The following is a 19634-nucleotide window of genomic DNA, read 5'->3' on the forward strand; positions in this document are numbered from 1 at the left end:
GAATGTTCTTGTTTGGTATCAAGATAAAAGAACAGAAAGGAGAAGAGAGCATGATGGATTTGGAGTTTGAAACGTTGGCCAGGATCCCCGAGTGCCATAGCAAAAGCTTCAGAGTTTGTCAAAAGCTGTTCTTTCTTTAGCATGAACCCTACAGCAGAAAGAAAAGTGCCTGTATACTGTGATGAGTACAAGGATGTGACAGATACAATACTTAAATGTACACTGAGGTATGAGAATTAAAAAGATAAAACCGAAACAATTGTCCTTCAGCAAACTGCTACTGGCTTAGGACTTGCAATGCTTTGCTCTCTGATGAGGGTCCCAGCCTTATGGGTTGACATTGTCTTACAAAGCAAATGAAACAAGTGTCAGACAAGATGTCTTTGGTCACAATTGAAGAAAGCTGTAGGTGAGCCATCCAGTTGATACAGCCTTTATGCCCTGGCTGGGACTTGACTGCAAGGGGAGGCAGCAGGTGACAAGCAGATCACCACGATCCTCCTCTTGCACCACCAGGGCCTTTAGACTGCACAGCACACTGGCGTCAGTAATGGAACATCATGTTGTCCCTGAAGTCAAGCCACATAAGCTGTGTTCCTGGCTACCCAGGCAGCTCTGAGACATGGGAGTGGACAAGTGCAGGGATTATAGCATCCAAACCATCAGATTGTTTTGTGAGCGTTCACCCTTCCGTTAGAAAGGGTGTATCATTTCTGTGACAGCTTCAGCAACCAAACAAAGGACAAAAATCTACTTAAAGTTTTTGGGGCTTTTTTGTGTGGGCTGCTGTTTGGCCAATGGAAGGAATAAACCAGCTTTCTACTAGCTGTCAACAAAAGGTTAGCAAGCACCTCTGAGAGCGTCTAGCATTGTTTGCAAGCAGAGTGAGGTCATGGCTTGGTTTTACTGTTGCTGATAATGCCTGTAGTGTAATGAGTGGTTGGAATCATAGAACAGTTTGAGTTGGAAGGGACCCTTAAAGGTCATCTCGTCCAACCCCCCTGCAATGAGCAGGGACATTTTCAACTAGATCAGGTTGCTCAGAAACCCATCCAACCTGGCCTTGAATGTTGCCAGGGATGGGGCATCTACCACCTCTCTGGGCAACCTGTGCCAGTGTTTTACCACTCTCACTGTAAAAATTGTCTTCCCCGTGTCTAGGCTGATTCTCCCCTCATTTAATTTAAAAGCATTACCCCTTGTCCTATTGCTACAGCCCATGCTAAAAAGTCTGTCCCCTTCTTTCTTATAAGCCTCTTTTAACTACTTAAAGGCTGCAGTAAGGTCTCCCTGGATGGAGACTTCTCCAGGCCAAAAAACCCCAACTCTCTCTGTCTGTCCTCACAGCAGAGCTGTTCCACTCCTCTGATCATTTCTGTGGCCTCCTCTGGCCCCTCTCCAGCAGGTCCATGTCTTTCCTGTGCTGAGGGCTCCAGAGCTGGACACAGCACTCCAGGTGGGGTCTCACCGGAGCAGAGCAGATGGGCAGAACCACCTCCCTCCACCTGCTGGCCACGCTCCTTTTGATGCAGCCCAAGATACGATTGGCCTTCTGGACTGCAAGTGCGCATTGCTGCCTCATCTCCAGTTTTTCATCCACAACTACCCACAAGTCCTTCTTGGCAGGACTGCGACTGCTCTCAATCCCTTCATCCTCCAGCCTGTGTTGATACTGGGGGTTGCCCCAACCCAGATACAGAACCTTTGCACTTGGCCTTGTTGAACCTCATAAGATTCGCATGGGCCCACTTCTTGAGCTTGTCCAGGTCCTTCCAGATGGCCGGTGTGTGTTATTTTTCTTCTAGCTGATCCGAATAGTTTTTCTTTTTTCTTCTTCCTTTTTTTTTTTTTTTCAGTGTTCCATTCAGGCATGACATTTTTGCAGATATCAAGAGACCAAAAGCCATGGCAAATCATCTTCCCCCTCTGGAAGAGCTCTGCACTTCCAGTGTAACAAATGTTGCATATTTGGGGATTTCTCTCTGTAGTGGAACTCCTGCTCTGCATTGCCAGTCATGCTGGGCAGGGCTTGATCAAATTGGAACTCACCTCTAACTTTACTCTGCAAAAGGTTGTTTTCCCTGCCTGATTACAAAGGGGATACAGCACTGACGTCCCTTGTGCCTCTGGAGTGTTTAGCTGGACTTCTAATTGTTTGCTTGATTCTGTGGCCTGCAGGTGGAAAACAGGGGAGTGGGGACCCTGCTCAGCTACCTGTGGTGGGGGCACCCAGACTCGCTCTGTTTATTGCGTGGTGTTTGACGGTCAGAGCTCCCAAGGGGTGGTGGATGACGCTGAGTGCATGGCCTTTGCCCAGCAGCCGCGCAGCAGCCAGCCCTGCAACCTGCGACAGTGTGCGACCTGGAGCACGGGGCCATGGTCGGAGGTGAGTTTGTGGGTGAGAGCCAACTGCCTCTTTGCATTTATTGAAGGAGAATATGTCAAAGCTTTGGAATAAAGAGCCAGACTCCTTTTCTGGGACTGTAAAAGGTGTGTCCCTAGATATGTAATATGCAGAGGTACAAGATTTGTCCCTGCAGTCCTCCGAACAAGTCCTCCAGCTAGCTAGCAGCTGTGCCCTCCTATTAAACACATCCTTGTTCTTCAAAAATGCGCATACCCCTGCACCTCTGTTCCTCTCATTGCATGTTCTTTCTTCTCTGGTCCTTCAGTCCATACCCCACTCCTGTACTTTTTTCAGATCCACCAGATCCTGGCCAAGTTTCTGAGCCAGGCCTGGTGAAGTCAGAGGACGGACGTGAGAGCTGCTGTCCGTCAGCAGATGATGTGCAGCAACGCTCCCTGCTCTGTGAAACAGGAGCTCATGGCTCCTGCCTGTGCTGTTTAATTACATGCATATCACTGCCTCAGCGTTTCTAGCCCTGGCCAGCAGCACTAAAACCACAGCATTTGGTAAGCAAGATACGGGTGCCCTGCTGTTGGCTGTGTCAGTGCAGGGCTTCTCCAAACACAACTGTGTGGTGCATTTTTGATGCCTGTGTGCATTTATATCTTCAGGAAAGGAAACAATTCAAACTATATGTGCTCAGTGCTGCCAGCCAGGAGTTTAGAAGGCATCTTATGTTCCAGGGGCTTAGAAAGTAAAGGTAGTATCTACTCAGTCGCTAAAGCACAAGTGAATTTTCCTCTTTTGAAAGAAGTACATATGTGCTTGCAATATTTGATTTACAATCTTGTGGCGGTACTTTGGTGCAACAACATAAAATGCAACTTAGAGGCCTGATAACCTAGACTGTAAAATCTTGTTTTGTTTTGTTTTTTCCCTCTCGTGAGATATGACTTCAGGGTCGTGGAGTAAGAGCACTGTTTGGGGAAGGCACCAAGTGTCCTGTTCTTACAAACTGATTCCTATGTGATTCATTCTGGGATTCTCAAAAGCAACTGTGTTTTATCTCTGAGACAGAGATAAAAGTTCACTCTAGTAAATGAGTGGCTGAAACTCAGCTGGGAAGCTCATCTAAAGTAATTCAGACTGTCCCCAAGTTAATGCTTTCTGTAAGAGACCTTGCTAATTCATGGAGAAGTAGGCTGGATTCCAGGAAACATCACTGTGAATTTAAGAAGGCATTGAAAACATCACAAACCAGTTACTAGTGTAGAAGTTGTGTCACAGCTTCACGTTGTAAAAATGGAGCACAAGGTCTTCAGACAGAAGACATGAGAAATAAAAGAACCAAATCTTTTTCTCTTCTCTTGAATTCTTTACCTTGAGCTCATTTTAAATTGGAGTGAGGTTCCAGGTATTTCCTGCCATTTATTGTTATCAATATATTCGGCAGTATTGATGTTTTTCCAAAATCATTCTCCATGTCTTCTTTGGTAGAGATCAAGACAAATTATATGACTATGCCAAAATCATCCAGCGAGCTCCAGATCTCCCAGACCCTATCTGCCATGCCTTAATAGTTTCTTCTACAGCATAAACAACCACTCTGCTAACTCCCATCCCAGAAGATGATTTTGACGATGATTGGTTGTTTTAGGAAATCTCAAAGTGATGCTCTGTCCTAATGTTAGGGAGCACAGCCTAGAAATGCAAGTGGAAACTAGGTGCTTCCTTGTAATTTTTTGGGCCCCTTTCTGCAGTGCTCAGCCAGCTGTGGGGAAGGGGTTCAGACCCGGACGGTGACCTGCAGAACTCAGCAGGGCTCTCAGGCTCAGGACTTCGCCTGCCTCATGGAGCCAAAGCCATCAGCCACCCAGCCCTGCCTTAAGGAGAACTGCATCCAGGAAATTGGCTGGCACGTTGGAGACTGGGGCCTGGTGAGCATCCCGTTTTCATAGTCCGGAAATAACTGATTATATTGCTGTGCTCGTTGCAAGCCAGCTTTGATCTGTGCAGCCTGCACATTGGCTGGAGCTGGCAGCATGTACTGCTTCATTACCCATCCCTCAGCTCACAGTTGCACTGTAACTGGCACTAGTGATGCTCTAGTTAATCTGCTGCCTGCTTTGTGTGCAGCTGCTACAAAAATAAATCCTTCTGAGGGGGGGATTATAGTTTCAGTGGCAGTGGCAAAATGCAGCCAATAAGCTGAAACAATCCACTCTTGCTGCTTATTCCCAGTTGTTCGCTGCATCGCTATGAATAACACAACTCTCTGGCTGGGTGTGGCTCAGAGCTCCAGGCTTCAGGACTGGTCGTTGTGTTTGATGATATGGTTTAAAGTACATTTTTATAATTGTTCAGATAAACTGTGCTTCAGCTGGATTAGTCTTGCCTTTGTGGAGGGAGACAGACTGTGTTCAACCTGGGAAAAGTGCCAGGGGGATAAGGTAGTGGTAGATCAAATGCACCAGGTGACTTTCAAACACATTTTCCCTTCTGTGCTAACCAGACCAGCTGAGTTAAAACATGTTACATCTGGTTCTTCATGAGATGTGGGCCAAGTTTTAATAACAGCTAAAGAAGCTTCATACCTTAAACTGATCTTTCTTGGCCTGTGGCTTTATGATAGGGTTCCTACCTACATCTGAGTAAGAGAGAAAAATACTCTCCCAGTGTTTGTAGAGCTTGCCCATGAGCAGGTAGGTTACACAGATACTGACCTACTCTCCTCCCCTGAGCTGCTGCTCCTTGGTCCCTCCTCATCCACAGTTTCCAGTAAGAGGAATTCCGGTTAGCTGCTTAAAGAAAGCCACCAGTTTGGTTTCCCATTGCAAATTGTTGGTTTTGAGTGCATAGTTTAAAACTGCCTCTCTTGCAGCTGGTGGATCCCCATAGTATTGAGATGCCTTCAGGCCAGGCTGAAACCATTGACTCCAGCTCCCTGACACACCACTGTGGGTAACAGCAGCTCACCTGGATGTTAGAGGCTGATCATGGCTCAGAGCCTAATGCTTCAGGGCTAGGTGCAACATTCGCCAAAATGGCTTAAAGTACGGTTTTCTAATTGTCTAGATTAATCCAGATGAAGTATTGTTTGCTTTGTCTTGATGGAGGAAGCTGTGCTGAGCCTGCAGCTAATCATGCAGCTGTTCCACGCTTCTGGCCTGTGGGCTTTCTGCATTTAGCCTCTGTTGCCTGCTCACGTGCCTTTTCTCTGTGCCCAAGTGTTCGAAGAGCTGCAATTCGGGCATCCGGACACGCCAAGTCATCTGCGCTGATGGCGACTCCAAATTCTACAGTCCTGAGACGTGCAATGCCATCCAGCCACAGAAACCAGCCACCCTGGGCAGCTGCAACATGCAGCCCTGCTACCTGCCACAGCGTGAGTGGTGTTGCTGCACACCTAGCTTTTCCTAAGACGCTCTTGTTTAGGAGTAGAAATTCCCAGCTCTGCACCAGCTGTTCTCAGCTTCTTACCTGCCTGTCTCCATCCTCTGTGTTTATCTTTTATGCACATAACTATGGCATCTTCAGAGCACCAGTACCTGTGCTGTTTGAAATGTATGTAACAGGCTTGAGAACAACATTGGTATGTGTTCATTTTGAATTCAGTACTGGGTGATGGCTCTGTCTCAGTCCATGCTACAGACTGCCCTCTGCACTCCCCATCACAAAGGATAGCAATCTGTGCAGGCTCGGTAACCAAAAATTAGAGCCAGCTCTCATCCCTCTGTGGACCAGCTCAGAAGATTTTGTTTGCTGTCTGTGTCTAGTCTTCATGTCAGAGTTGAAACGCTGACTTTTGTCAGCCTGCCTGTTGCAGGTTGTCCTAGAAATCCAGTCGAATCCAATTGCTGCTCAGCAGCTGTTCCAGGAGAAAAGAAGCATTTTCATCACCTTTAGTCTGTTGGGTGCATTTGCAATTATTAGAACACAGAGCTGGACTGACTGCACCTTTTTTTGTGTATGTCTCTCTTTGCAGAGGTCCCCAGTATGCAGGACACTATGGGATATGATGTCGCTCGCCAGTCCTTGCTGACGCGTTACAACCCAAAGAACCCTGCCACAGGTTTGGAAGAGTTTGGTTAGTTTTGTTTTTTGGTGATGGTAGACTTGAAACAGAGTGTGGTAAGGGAAAAATTCCTCTTTTTCTTTATTTCTCTCGTATATTTCATGGGCTTCTAGAAATCTGTGGAGCCAGGAACAAAGCGTAGATTCTTTTACACAACAGTGAGCAGTATTTGAATCTGTTGATGCAGAAGAGACTGTACAGTGTATAGATCCCAGGCTCTGGCAGCATGTCTTAAGTGCTAGCTGAGAGAAATGCAAATGCTGCCCAAAGCCCATAGGAAGAAGAAAGGATCATGTGAGGGTACCACAGTAACGTGGCAGGTCATTTGTCATGGGACAACAGGAAGAATGATCAGGGCAGTGAGCAAAAGAACCTCAGCACAACCGAATCCAGAAGAGTGGACCAGAAGACACACAATCAGGTGAAATCCTGAAAAGCCTGCTGTGTTAGCCATGAGCAGGTGGAAGTGAGGAAAACTGACCAGATTTTGATGCTAACCTGCATGCTTATAGGAGTTCTCTCCACAGATTCTGGTGATGAAAGGATGCTCCCTGGGAGCTCCACAATCCATAGTACTTCTGGGAATCACCACGCTCCACCCAGCCAGGACCATGGCATCAACTTGTTGCCTGTTCGCTGGGAGTCCTTGTCACGCTTATCGGGTTCCCATCAGCTCAGCTCCTCTCAGGACCGCGCTGCTGGGACCGGCTCCCAGGACTGTCACCAGAGCCCACACGGCTGCTGCCCGGATGGACACACTCCAGCTTCAGGCCCTCTGGGGAGAGGTTGCCCCTTCAACATTTGTCACCAAAACAGGTAGCTGGGAGTAGATAGGCCTGAGCAGGGAAGCATTGCCTTTTCTGGGGGCTGGCTGAAACTCACAGCCTGTGCCTGTTGAGCCAGGCAGGTCAGGTATTGCTGCAGCCCTTCTGCCTCTGCCCATAGGTACGGATGCTGTCCTGATGGAGTATCAGCTGCCCGGGGTCCAAACAACATGGGATGCCCACAATATTACCGTGATGTTCAAGTAAGCAGAAATCAGCCCACTGCAGCTGCTCCAATAGTAAGTACAAAACCCTCTGTGTTCTAGCCATTTGTCAGATACAAAGATTCAGATTTGACCCTGGTGACTCAGGTTGTGAGTTTCTGTTGTACTTCATCTCTGCCTGTAAAACTGGAGAACCAATACTCCAGGTATGGCATCAGCTCTTTGGCCCACTTTGCTCCTGGTGGGTCTGGGGCATCCACCTGTGATGGCCTGTAAGCCAGGGACAGAGTGGGTGGCTGGGAGATGTCCGAGAGGTAGAAGAGCATCCCATGTAGAACTGATTGAATAATCCTGAGTAACCAAATTTCTGTCGGTCAGAAACTTGCCACCCAATTTCTAGGAGAAAAAAATGGGAAAAACATGGCCCCTCTTTATTGCCTTTGTCAACTCTGCAGATCAGTTGAGGGCAAATTAGTCAGGAGCTAATTTGCCTCATAGCCTGAGGTGCTTAGTGGGGCCAGCTGAAAAAAACAGCCTGCTGCTTGGCTGGTGAGGTCTGTCCTGCAGAGAAGTGCAGCCTTGGCTCCATCACTGACAGCCGAGTTTCCCACGCCTTCCCAGCATGAAAGCCTCTAGGAGGCAAAAAGACCACATAGTGGCTCCTCTAACAGCTGGCCTCCTGCAGCCGACAGCTTGGACACGGTGCCTTGCATGTGCTACTGTCCTCATGTGTGCATGATAACTTCTGGCTTTCAATTCCTGTCTCTAAGGCAAGCCAAGCCTTGTCCCAGCAGCCCCCCTCGGGCGAGTGCCGCAGTTCCCTGTACGGATGCTGTTTTGACAATATCGCTTCAGCTTCAGGCCCTCAAGGGGAAGGATGTCTAAATAGGCCCAAATACCGTAAGTGATGCTTTGGCTTCTTGGTTTAGAAATGTAGGAGGAGTCCTACAGAATCCAGTAGTCTGTGGAAGTTTCCCGTGTAGAGATTCTACTTTCTGTAAAATGTAGTCAATTATCTCTTTGAAAATAAATTCTGCCTGTTGGCTGAGGCGGGGGAAGCTTGGAGGGAGCATAGAAAAGCAGCCTCATGGTTTAGTTATGTCAGCTACCACAGAATTTCTTGTTATCCTCTGCTGATAGTTGGACAGAAGTGTGTTTATGTGATCTCTGTCAGTCTGTAGGACTTCTGGGGACATGTTTGCCCCTGAGTAGACACCCTGGTGCATCCTGGTGTGCTCCAAATGAGTTACCTGGGTTTGGGAGATATATGGCCTCACTGAGAAAGCAGAGCCATACTCAGCCTTCAAACAGCCCATGGACAGGGGTGGAATGAGAGCTACAGCTAAGGATGGAGGTGTTGCTCAAGGCTGCATGGAAGTTTTCAGCCAGCGGAGTTCAATACAGTGCCTGCTGTCCTGTGAGGGCACTGGAGCTGCTGGGCAAAAGCATCTCTGCTCCTCTAGTTCCAGCTGTATCCTCTGCAGACACATCTCTGCTGTGTTGCCTTGCCCTTTTGCCACAGCACAGAAATTGCTTGGTGGTTAGCCCAGTGGTGCTGCCCTGGGGAAAGCGCTCTGGATCCTCTCTGCTCAACCACAGCTTGGCAAAGGACCCCTCAGTCAGAGCCCTGCATCCCATGTTTGTCAGCATGTGGCTGTGATACCTGTGACTCAGAGCACAGGGCTGTTTGTAGGCACGTTGGGCTGTGCTCCTCTTCATATCAATGTGTGAAAGGGTGTTCTGTAGTTCATGAGGCTTCACAACTGGGTCTAATCCACCTGCTTTGTGGGCTGGAAATGTGCAAGCAGCAGCCACATGTCCCTTGCAGGAGAGGAAGCCCCAGAGCTAACTTTGCAACTTCACAGTTCCCCAGGAAAGGTCATAAAGCATCTGTCTAGTATCTAGATTCAGAAATGTCTCTGAGGTTGGATCTCCTTCCGCCAGTGGCAAAACTGGGGCGGAAAGCTGCCCAATTTCAAAGCAGAGCCAGGTGTAAAACTTAGGTGTCCCAGCTGCCCTTTGCCCACGAGGCACATCAGATCACCGAGCTAGGTGGCTTGAAGCACCCAGACCTTTGTGCTTCATGACCCTCACATTTCCCTCTGTTCTGCACTTTTTGGTAGCGTATCCTGCCATGTGCCTGCTGCCTAGTGCCCACGGCCCCTGCACAAACTGGACCACGCGCTGGTATTTTGTGGCTGTTGTTGGCAGGTGCAACCGGTTTTGGTACGGTGGCTGTCACGGCAATAAAAACAGCTTTGCCTCGGAGGAGGAGTGCATGAGAGTGTGCCACAACTCTGCGGCGGTCAGTCCTCTGGAGCACCAGCCCTCTTCTGGCGCCGGAGCCCTGCAACGCCAGCACACTGGCTCTCATTCTCATACCAGGGATGCTCGAGGTCCGCAGCAGCCACCTCTGACAGAGTCTGCAAGTCACAGCCAAGAAGGAAGAGCCTACGTGGCTTCACACCCCACACAAGACAACCACAGACAGGAGAGCTGGAGAAGTGAGGTGCTGCCAGAGTCTTTGCCAAGGACTGGTGTGCTGGAGAGCCAGCGCTGGGGCACCCAGCAGAGCAGATGGGACAGCCTGAACCAGCGGCACTGGTGGGAAAGAGCAGTGCCGGGGCTCTCCCAGAGGCAGAGCAACAGTGCCCAGCAGGTGCCAGCACATGAGAGCAAGCAGTGGCACAAGGCTTTTGGAGCAGATGTTTCCATGACAGAGGGATTTGGGCACCAGGTGTCTGCAGACTCATTCACAGCACGGACTTTGCACAGGTGATGATATTTTATTTATTTTTTTTCATCCCCTGTTTTGCCAGCTCATTGTGAAGCATCAGTACAGCTTCCTCTGCAGTAAAAGTGTTGCCCCAACTGGGGCCAGCTAACTGGGAATACCCGGCAGGGGATTGTCTATATATGTAGCCCTTTGGTAAATTAAGTTATTCAGGTCCTGGAGTATCCACTCTCTCTTTTCTCGTGCTCTCCCTGCTCTCTGACAGGCACTGGAAGTATAATGTGTGAAAAGGCTGCAGGATCCTGGGGTCTTTGGGAGGCATTCTTACACTGTAAATGAGAATCCATAGGTGTTTCGCTTGTTCTCACAAGCAAATTTAGACGACTCTTAAACTTCAGAGCCTTTATCTCAGCACTGCATAGAGCAGCAGTGGGTTGTTCTAGGGAAGACTTTTTGGGTCAGGATCCAGACAACGTCACCTCAAAAATCAGGAGTGCGTAGAGCTAGATAAGAGTGTGTCTGCACTGGACGTGTGTCTGTGTGCTGAGCTAAATCTAGTTCCTTCAGAAAAGAGGGGTTGTAGGACTCTCTCTCTCTTCCTGGAGCATTCATTCTGTCCAGAGCAGCCTTTGCTTTGTAGGAAAGGGCTCCCCATGTGCTGCATCTGCTCAGAGCTGAATAGGCAGCCAGTCCTGCTTTGTCCTGTGGTTGTGACTCATCCAGAGCCACATTGAAGGACCCAGAGGAGACGAAGACAACAGAGACGTCAGCGGAATGGCTTTCTCTTTCAGAACCATCCCAGAGGAAGCCAAGCCCTTTCTTGTGACAGCAGTTGTGGGACAAAACGTCCAGCTGGTCTGCAAGACAGGCATGTCCCCCTTCTCCAGAGTGGAGTGGATGAAGGACAGCCAACCAGTCTCTTCTGACAGGTGAGCTCAGCCCCTTCGTTGTAGAGCAGATGAGCTCCTTGCTGGGCGGAGGGCCCAATATGCTTGCCTGCTTTCTTTGTAATCTTGGTGTTAACATTTTAAAAAAATAAATAAATAAATAAATAAATAATTAAACAAGCCCATGAGTTCACTAAGAGCATGAACTGTTCCCCTCATGTGTCCACAGCAGAAACATATACAGCCTGCAGTAATATTGAGGCGTTGGCTGGTGTTATGGAGCACAACAAGTGCTGTCCCATAACAAGGCACAGGTGGAAGCTGACAGATGACAGATGTAGTGATACAGAAAAATGTTCTCTCTATTGGATTCATCACAAGGCAGCACTAAGTCAGTAGTCCAGGTGAAGCTTGTAGCCAAATAACTCACAGTTCCTCTGGCTGAAAGTTTCTGGCAGTCACATCCAAGATATATATATATATATATATTTTTAAACTACTTTTAAAGTCTGTTTTTCCTGGGAGGTCTTTTTCCAGCAACAGTTTGGAGCCAGACGGTCACTTTATGTTGTGAAAAATCACAGTTAAGAAGGGCCCAGTCATGCTTTTCCGTTTGCAGATGACTGCTGGGACTCACGCTCCTGCCTGGAAGGGCAGTTTGCCTCCAGACGGGAGAGGTTTGCTGAAAGCAGTTCTCTGTTTTCCCACCTCAGTTTTCTCTTTGTTCCTGGCCTGCTTTCTCCCGCAGTTATTTTCCCTGTCTGTGACCCCTGTGTGGTCAACAGGGCTTTGGATTTTTTCTGAGCTGGGGAGGGCACTACATGCTGGCCAAACAGGGGCCATTCATTCTTCTCATCCTTGCTCCTCTCGCAGGCACACCTACCGCTCCGACAGCTCCTTAGTGATCAGCCATGTCAAACCGGAGGATGCCGGGACTTACACATGTATCATTTCTGACGGGAGGACAGAGAGACGACAGATTCAGTTACAGATCATAGGTGACTTACCTTCCACTTAAGACCACAGAGGTAGCTCAGGGCTCCTTGTTGACAGTTGTTGACAACGGGAGCCACAAAGCCAGCTGTGGGAACAAACTTCCTCTGCTGCCACACTGTGCCAGCAGCGTTGCCTTCACTCTATGGCCGGGATGTCCCAAGAGCCAGGCAAAGCAGTTGGTCTCCTCTGCTATAGGGGTGCCAAGAGGCAGTGTGGAGGCAGCAAAGCTTCTTTTGAGATTGCCTATTGAAAAAGCCTTAGCCCTAAAGCACTTCTTCTCCTGCAGAAGCCACCCCATAACTGGAGTTGTGGCTTGCTTGTAATCTGCCACATTTCCAGCACAGTGAGCACACCTTCCTCCCTGACACTCACCAGCTGCCTCCTGACTCCAGACATGAGACTCCAGAAAAGGGTTTTCTGTGGTTTCCTGGACTCTCCATCTCACACTGTAACGCGACCTGTCTGCCATAGCTCTCTGTGCTGGTACATTTATGTTATGTGTTTTGCCAAACAGGTCCTCCTGGGTAACAAAGGATTCCCTGTTGTGAAAAACGTGCCTTATTTAAGAAACAAAACCATACAAATATGAAAGACTAGTCTCAAAAGACGGGCCAGCAAGGCACCCTGTAGCCTTCAATCTCTGAAGTGTGCTTTGTCGCAGCAATGGCACATGGGGCAGAAGGCATTGTGGCCTAAGCGATGCTGCAACATGTTCACTGACAGAGGAGAGAAAGGAGTCTGAAATTGCTTGCCTGCAGGTCTGTGACTCTCATTAGCAGACAACGCAGGCTTACTGCACTAGTCAGCCAGAAAACAGATGGCTGAAGGGCTCTTTGGCTCCAGTTCAGCAAGCTCTCCCAAGCTCATAGAAACCCTACGCAAGAGGCCACAACAAGAAGTGTCCTTTCATTCACATATGGCATTTTATTTTGAATAGAGTACCAGAATGCTGTTCTGGCAGAGGGCGAGAGAGGTCAGGTCCTTCACAAGGAAAATCAGCAGCATCGTGAGCTCTCCAGAGGCGGGAAGGCTGCGCAGGCAGCCGGTTCCTCTATGCATCAGCAATTCACATACAGGTAAGTTCACGTACAGCAACAGTTTGTCCACCATGCCCAGCTGATGAACCATATGGCATCTCTTCATGTAGAAAAGCTGAAGATTGGAAAGGTCTTGGGTCAGCTGTTCTGGGGCACGGTTGGGAAGCAAGCAGTACTGAACTGCTGACAACAGGAGCGGGAGAAAATCCCAGTCGCAAGCTGTCTTCTGTCCTTCCTGAGGGTCTCTTGAGAGAAGCATATTCTGAGCAAAGGTGCGCAGGGAGGCTGACAGCAAAGGAACTATGTTCAAAAGAAAGCAGAAATACCAGGAGCAGTATCCTTAGATGTTCAAGTTAGTGTAGGCAGGAAAAGAAACCTGTTCTATAGAAAAGCAAATAGGAGCTGTTTAACTAGCACAAACTAGGAATATGTAGTATATTAAAAAAAGCTCCAGTTACTTTAGCCCCCACCCATTTATTTTAAATATTTTGTAAACAAACCAGTTTGACTCAAAACTCTCCTCACGTACTGGGTGGCGTATTTCGTAGCTTCTTGCCTGTTATTTTGGTGCTTCTAGGCCCCACAGAAATAAAAGCATACAAGTTATTTTTGCCTTAAATGAAGCATGTTGGGGCTTCCAATTAAATGGGACCGTGATCTGATCTCTCCCTTCTTTTGAGTTTACAACATAAAGCCTAGCCAATTTGCTGAACTCCCCAGCAACCTCCTCAGCTCCTTCTGCCTGAAAGCAGAAAGAAGTGACTCATTGAATCAAAAACATTGAATTAAGGCTCTTTGGTTTTGTTTTTTTTGGGATCAAGAATTCAGGTCAGAGAATGAGGGTAAGGAAGATGATGTTCTGTTACACTCTGAGAACATCAGGGTTTAGTTCCCTTGTAAAGTGGTATTTAGCTGTACTTATAGGAAAGCAAAGCACATGAAGAGATGAGTGATGTGAGAGCCTGACCTCATATTTTTTGCCACATGAAGAGGTTGGCCAACTCCTGGGCTTTGATTGCATTCAGGTGATTGAAATGGGGTTTTCACATCCCCCAAAAATATTTGTTTGTTTTTGTGTGCCAGAGAAGCACCTTGGGGAAAGCAGGCTTGGTGCCCTGTTCAGGACTTTGTACTGTTTGCTGTGTGCTCATGTTGTTAACACTTCCTAGGCTGTTATCCAGAGGGATGCCATAAGAAACAGGGTTGCTGCCTCTAAAGGGTTAAGCTGGCTGGTGGGAGTGCAGCACCAAGCTGTGCTGAACTGGAGCAGGAGCTGATGGAGACTGCTCTTTTCTGAATGTTGTGAGTGAATGTTGGTAATGGCAAGGTCCAGAGCCCTGGCAGAATTGTGGAAACTACCCTTTCCCTTTGGAAGTAAAAAATAAGGTGTGTGATTTAAAAAGCCTTGTGTTGAAGGTCAGCTGCTGAAGGAAGAAGTTTCTGCATCTTTTGCTGTGCTTGTGGGCTTTGCAGATTGAGGATGGATAAGAGCGAGCCCTCAGTAGTGGAGGCCAACATCGGGGAGAGAGTCAGACTGCCCTGCGCTGTGGAAGCATCGCCGGCTCTCACCATTGAGTGGCAGAAAGATGGGCAGCCCCTCTCCTCTCCCAGGTGAGATCCCTGGTGGCCCCACCATCCTCACAAGCAGGTTCATGTGGAGGAGAGCTGCGTCCTTACCTTGTCTCTCCTCTCTGAGGGAATGGAACTGCTGGCCATGCAGCTGTGACCTGTCCTGCTTTGGGCTGGGCAGCTTCTTCTGTTTAGGGCCAGACAGTATGGGCCCAACTGTCCCAGCCTCGCTCATAGATCAAAGCCTGAACATGGCACCCTCCAGCAAACAGCTGTGATACAGGGTCTACAAGTGAGCCAAAGCTGGAATTAGTTCATCCACAAGATCAGCAAAAAGAGGACACATGGCAAGCAAACTTGCCAAAATCTGGCTGGTCTGTGAGCCAGGGCAGGGTTTCAAAGCAAAGAGAGAGATCAGGTGCCTGCAGTGAACTTCACAGCTCCTAGTGCTGTTCTCTGCAGCTCCCCTCACCCTCTGCTCCCACAGGCTGCTCTAGTGAGTTTTTCCAGAGTCTTCAGCAGTTGTACTGGGATTTGAGGACCAGGAGTTGCATTACAGGTTGAACTGAGCTGTTGCTAAACCTTTGCTCAGCATTACTATAAAGTTGTGTAGGAGGCTCAGCTTCAGCTCTGGTAGCTGGAGTCCCAGCCTGACCTAAGCACAGGCTGAGGGGCTTTCTGGTTTTGTTCCCCAGACACAGGCAGCAGTCAGATGGGGCCCTGGTGATCAGCCGAGTCAGCTCTGAAGATGTCGGCTTCTTTACCTGCATTGCCTCCAATGGACGTGACCGGGACCAGCGCCAGGTCCTGTTCCGACCTCTAGGTACTGGATGGGTGGATGCATGCGTAGCATGTCCGTATGCACACACTTGTGTGCACACAAGCGTGAAACAGGGAGGGCTGGGCAGTGTGGGTTTCTTCTCTGGCCATGACTCCTGGCTTCACACCTGACATTCAACAGGCAGCGTGAGGGCAAGGGAAGAGTGGGTTGTTTTACCCAAGGGTAATCTGTGTGTGTCTAGTAGATCGTGGTGCTCCGGGCAGCTGGGTAGAGGGGCTAATAGAGCAGTAAGAGTGACTTTCAGGGGCACTTGTTCCTGGGGCACTGGTGTGGAATGGGTATAGGAGCAAGAGGAACTAAGGAGGTGGTTCTTCTGTGCACGTGAGGTACCTGAGGAAAAAGCTCTTTGAGGCCTCTTGCTTGGGCCAAATTACTTAGGAAATCCACTTTCCCCATAGCAAGAGCATCATAGCTCCAAACATGCTGTTTCAAGGCCTAAGGGCTCGTAGCTCATCATAGCGTACGTTGGACTTTTCCCATGCCAGGGCAGCATGGCATTGTCCTGCTAGTGATGATTTCCCTTCTGGTTTAGGAGAGCTGAGGATCACTGGTCTTCTTCCGAGCATCACAGTACCTGAGGGAGGGACTGCTCAGCTTCATTGTACAGTGACTGGCAACAATGTGAATATAAGGTGGTCAAGGTGAGCTAAAGTGAAACAGAACTTGCCTTCTCTTCCTGAACCTCCTTACCCTCCAAATAACAATGCAGGATGCCTGCCAGGTAAGAGAGAGAGTTCTCAGCCTCAGCATCACCTGCCCTTTCCTGATCAACTTACCTATTACCCTAAAAATCCTGGGCAAAATCCCTGTGGGGTGTAGTGGTCTCCCAGTTCATGTTCCAGACAAATAAGGAGGAAAACAGACTTTAACCTAAGATTTCACAGAGTTTGGAATGGCTCCATGTTGGAAAGCTAGTGACATACATTACAATAGCAAAAACTAAAAGTGAATAACCGGAGGAAGATCTTCAGTTGGTCTTTACAAAACTGTCTCTGCCTAACCCTAACAAACATTTTAGCCCCTACCATAACAGCAACTCTTCTCCGACCTTCCTGCTGCGACAGTTCTCTGCCTCTACTCTCAAGTGTGAGTAAAGGAGAATTGAAAGCGTTTTAATGAAGGTAAAGGAAAAGCTGTGTCCTCTTCTCTTGATGGTCTACAGTGAAATTCTGAACCCGTGCAAGTGTTTGGGGGCAGGTTTTTTTCCCTTTTTGAAAATAATCAGTTCTGTTTTGGAGCCGTCTTTCAAAGGATCCAGAGAGACGGATTGCTAATTGTTTAAATCCCTCTACTCCAAGGGTTAGGACTGAAGTGGGCCATCTGACAAAGAGAGCTTTTCTTCCATGTGTAAGTTTGGTATTTCAGTTAACAAAATGATGTAAGTTTCAGAGTCTGAATGAAACCCTTTTCACTGAAACAAATTTCACTTCCTTGATAACTAGGAGCTCATAATTCAGGCAGTTTTCCTGTTGGGCACAGAGAATATCAGCAGGAACAGACACAATCTTGCTGGTATTTTAAACATTTTTTTTTTTAAATACACTTTTAAGGGACAGGAAAGAGGGCACATTGCTCACTACCCCATATGTTCCTCAAGCAATCTGGCTGCGATCAATGCCAGCCTAATAAGCACTGCCAGACCACAAACTGGAGAGACAGAAAGGCACCCTGGATTTTCTTGTAGTTCCTCAAACCTCAAAAATGTGTAATAGTAGAAAGGGCAATGTCTTTATTCCGAGCAAACAGCTAGCTACCTCCCACACAGACAGTGCGCTGACGGATGCAGACTCACTTGGGCTCGTGTTACTACCCAATTGTAGAGCCAGGTCATGACCAAAGATCTCTTCTTCCTTCCTGCTGAATTTGTAAAAATTCACCCCTTCCAAAGAGCACAGGGAGATCCTTCAGCCCCCATGGGTGGGAATGGTGATGGTACAAAGTTTTTTCGCCACAGGAATGGAGTCCCTATGCGGGCAGACGGTCACCACATCCACTTGTCCCAGGATGGAAGCCTGATCATAAGCAACGTTCAAGAAGCTGATGAGGGATCCTATACATGCAGTGCCTACAGCAGCAGCAACTCCGTCAGTGCCAGCACGGAGGTGAAAGTGCTGAGGAGCAGGCCTAGCAGTGAGTACAACCTGTCCTCCCTGCTTCCCCAGCATCGTGCTGGCCTCTTGGCCGCTGTTGTAAGTCTGTGCATCGCCTGTGCCCATCCACCACCGACCTTGGACCCTCTGGTTGTGCTGCCTGAGGAGCTCCACGTTCCCAGGGTCAGAAAAGCAGGACAGGGGGAACACACCAGGGCGCTGGGAATCTAATTAACTTCCTGAGGCCAAAATGCCATAGTTGGTTGACAAAAGAGTTTGCTGCACGATTTGTATTTGAAGTCTGGACACTGTCCAGATGGCTTTACACAGGGTGTAGAGTGGGATCAGCCCCAAAAACTGAATTCTCCTACTGTATTCACCAGAGATACCAGTTTCATCTCTCTCATTGATATTGGACTATATTTAAAACAATCCCCTTAGAACTGGCAGGGTGGAGAAAGCAGGAAGCTGCTCTGTGTTTTGGGAGGGAAACAAAACCTGAGGATAAGCCCTGGCAGTGTATTTACAGCTGCTTCACCTTCTACTTGGCTGCAGCTGCTGTGAACCACGTTGCGGACCTGAGCAGAGAGTGCGTGGACCAGCCACATCTGGCCAACTGCGACCTGATCCTGCAGGCCCAGCTCTGTGGGAACCAGTACTACTCCAGCTTCTGCTGCGCCAGCTGCTCTCGCTACCAGCCGCAGGACAGGCCCCATCATCACCGTGGGTGACTGACACCTCCACGGCCACAGGCGACGGATTATAAGACTGGAAGTCTGAACTTTGTCCTTTTCCTTCATGAAACTGTTCTGAGGGCTCTGCCCTGCCAGAGAGCTCAAGAGGGTGTATTGAATGATGTAGTGATTGTAATTGTTCCCAGGTAGGAGACCCATCACCCTCAAGTTTATTGCAGACTTCTTTCTCCACTCCCTGCATGCCTTGCTGTGGCAAATCCATCTCTTCACTTAAGGGTAGCTGCTGTCATTCACAGAACAAGATGACACTGGGAATGTAAGGACACTGTGACTTTAGAGGCGACGGATAACCAAAGAGAGAGACGCCAGTTCTTCATACAAGCACGCAAGAGAAGTGCTCTTAAGAAAAAATAATCTCTGAAGTGTTTAAAGATGGTCCTGAACTGGCTTAACCAAAGCACTAATGAGTGACTAACACTTATAATCTTGGAGGGCACTTTCCATCTCAGTGCAAAGGGCTCTGGCCATGAGAAACAGCTTGATGCATATAAAATTAGTGTTCAGGTCCTATGAGATTACGAGCTTTAGCGGCACAGCTGTAATGTCATGTTACCATAGCTGTTTTATTCCAGTAGACCTGAGGAAAATTTCTAGTTGGGTCGATTTGGTTTCTACCTGACTGTAATCAGCTTTGGAGTGAAACTGCAGAAACAATCCCTCACAGAAGGCGTAACACAAAATAGAATACTTTTAGCCCTTCCTGAACGTTAGGGGCAATTTAGATGAATATGCCAATACTATTATTCTGAGATGCTGCAGTTAAAATATCACTCTAGGATAGAGTGGGGCTTGGTGGTAGCATTGCCTTGAGGTTCAACTGGGGAAGGCAAATAATACACACATAGAAATGCATGTAGGGGCATTTGTCTTGCCAGGATAAACCTTCCCATGATCTGCTCTGGTCTCAGAGAGCCTGCCCCTGTGTGTGGCCTGGGCTGCTTCCTGCTGCTGTGGGCTAACCAGCGAGGACTTCAGATGCACAACAGCTGCAGCTGAAAAGCATCCTTTGTTTCAAGACAAACACTGAGGGGTAACAAGCACTTGAGGCTGTGAACATCTCGGGCATTAACGTGGGTTGTGTGTGGGGAGGTGAGGTTATGGGGGGATTTGTTAAAGCAGAAAAGGCTCCTGGGTGTCTTCAATATCTCAAAATGGAATTATAACTTCTGAAAAAAGCATTATTTACAGTCTCCACAGTATTGTTGTACCCTAGCATCAGCCTAACAGGCCCCCTCTTTCTCATTTCAAAACTCCCTGCTGAGGCTTGGATGAGTTAATCATATTAATTAGCGCCATCACCCATTTATTATTTGTA

General features: G+C 48.3%; 1 protein-coding gene across 1 annotated transcript in view; it reads left to right on the forward strand.

Moving 5' to 3' along the window:
- The window catches only part of PAPLN (papilin, proteoglycan like sulfated glycoprotein), a gene marked incomplete at both ends in the record, with an annotated part of 41660 nt that extends 23365 nt beyond the window's left edge, over positions 1 to 18295 (forward strand). The window contains 16 exons of the mRNA XM_080345253.1: positions 2179 to 2386; positions 4108 to 4284; positions 5576 to 5732; positions 6333 to 6419; positions 6935 to 7238; positions 7368 to 7485; positions 8181 to 8310; positions 9534 to 10185; positions 10936 to 11073; positions 11905 to 12029; positions 12965 to 13103; positions 14538 to 14675; positions 15329 to 15456; positions 16007 to 16115; positions 17429 to 17604; positions 18120 to 18295. Of these exons, the coding sequence (XP_080201379.1) occupies positions 2179 to 2386; positions 4108 to 4284; positions 5576 to 5732; positions 6333 to 6419; positions 6935 to 7238; positions 7368 to 7485; positions 8181 to 8310; positions 9534 to 10185; positions 10936 to 11073; positions 11905 to 12029; positions 12965 to 13103; positions 14538 to 14675; positions 15329 to 15456; positions 16007 to 16115; positions 17429 to 17604; positions 18120 to 18295 (2962 nt within the window). The remainder of the gene's footprint in view (positions 1 to 2178; positions 2387 to 4107; positions 4285 to 5575; positions 5733 to 6332; positions 6420 to 6934; positions 7239 to 7367; positions 7486 to 8180; positions 8311 to 9533; positions 10186 to 10935; positions 11074 to 11904; positions 12030 to 12964; positions 13104 to 14537; positions 14676 to 15328; positions 15457 to 16006; positions 16116 to 17428; positions 17605 to 18119) is intronic.
- Between the last annotated feature and the right edge of the window lie 1339 nt (positions 18296 to 19634).

Source organism: Nesoenas mayeri (genome assembly GCF_963082525.1).
Source record: "Nesoenas mayeri genome assembly, chromosome: 5".
Classification (NCBI taxonomy): Eukaryota; Metazoa; Chordata; class Aves; order Columbiformes; family Columbidae; genus Nesoenas; species Nesoenas mayeri.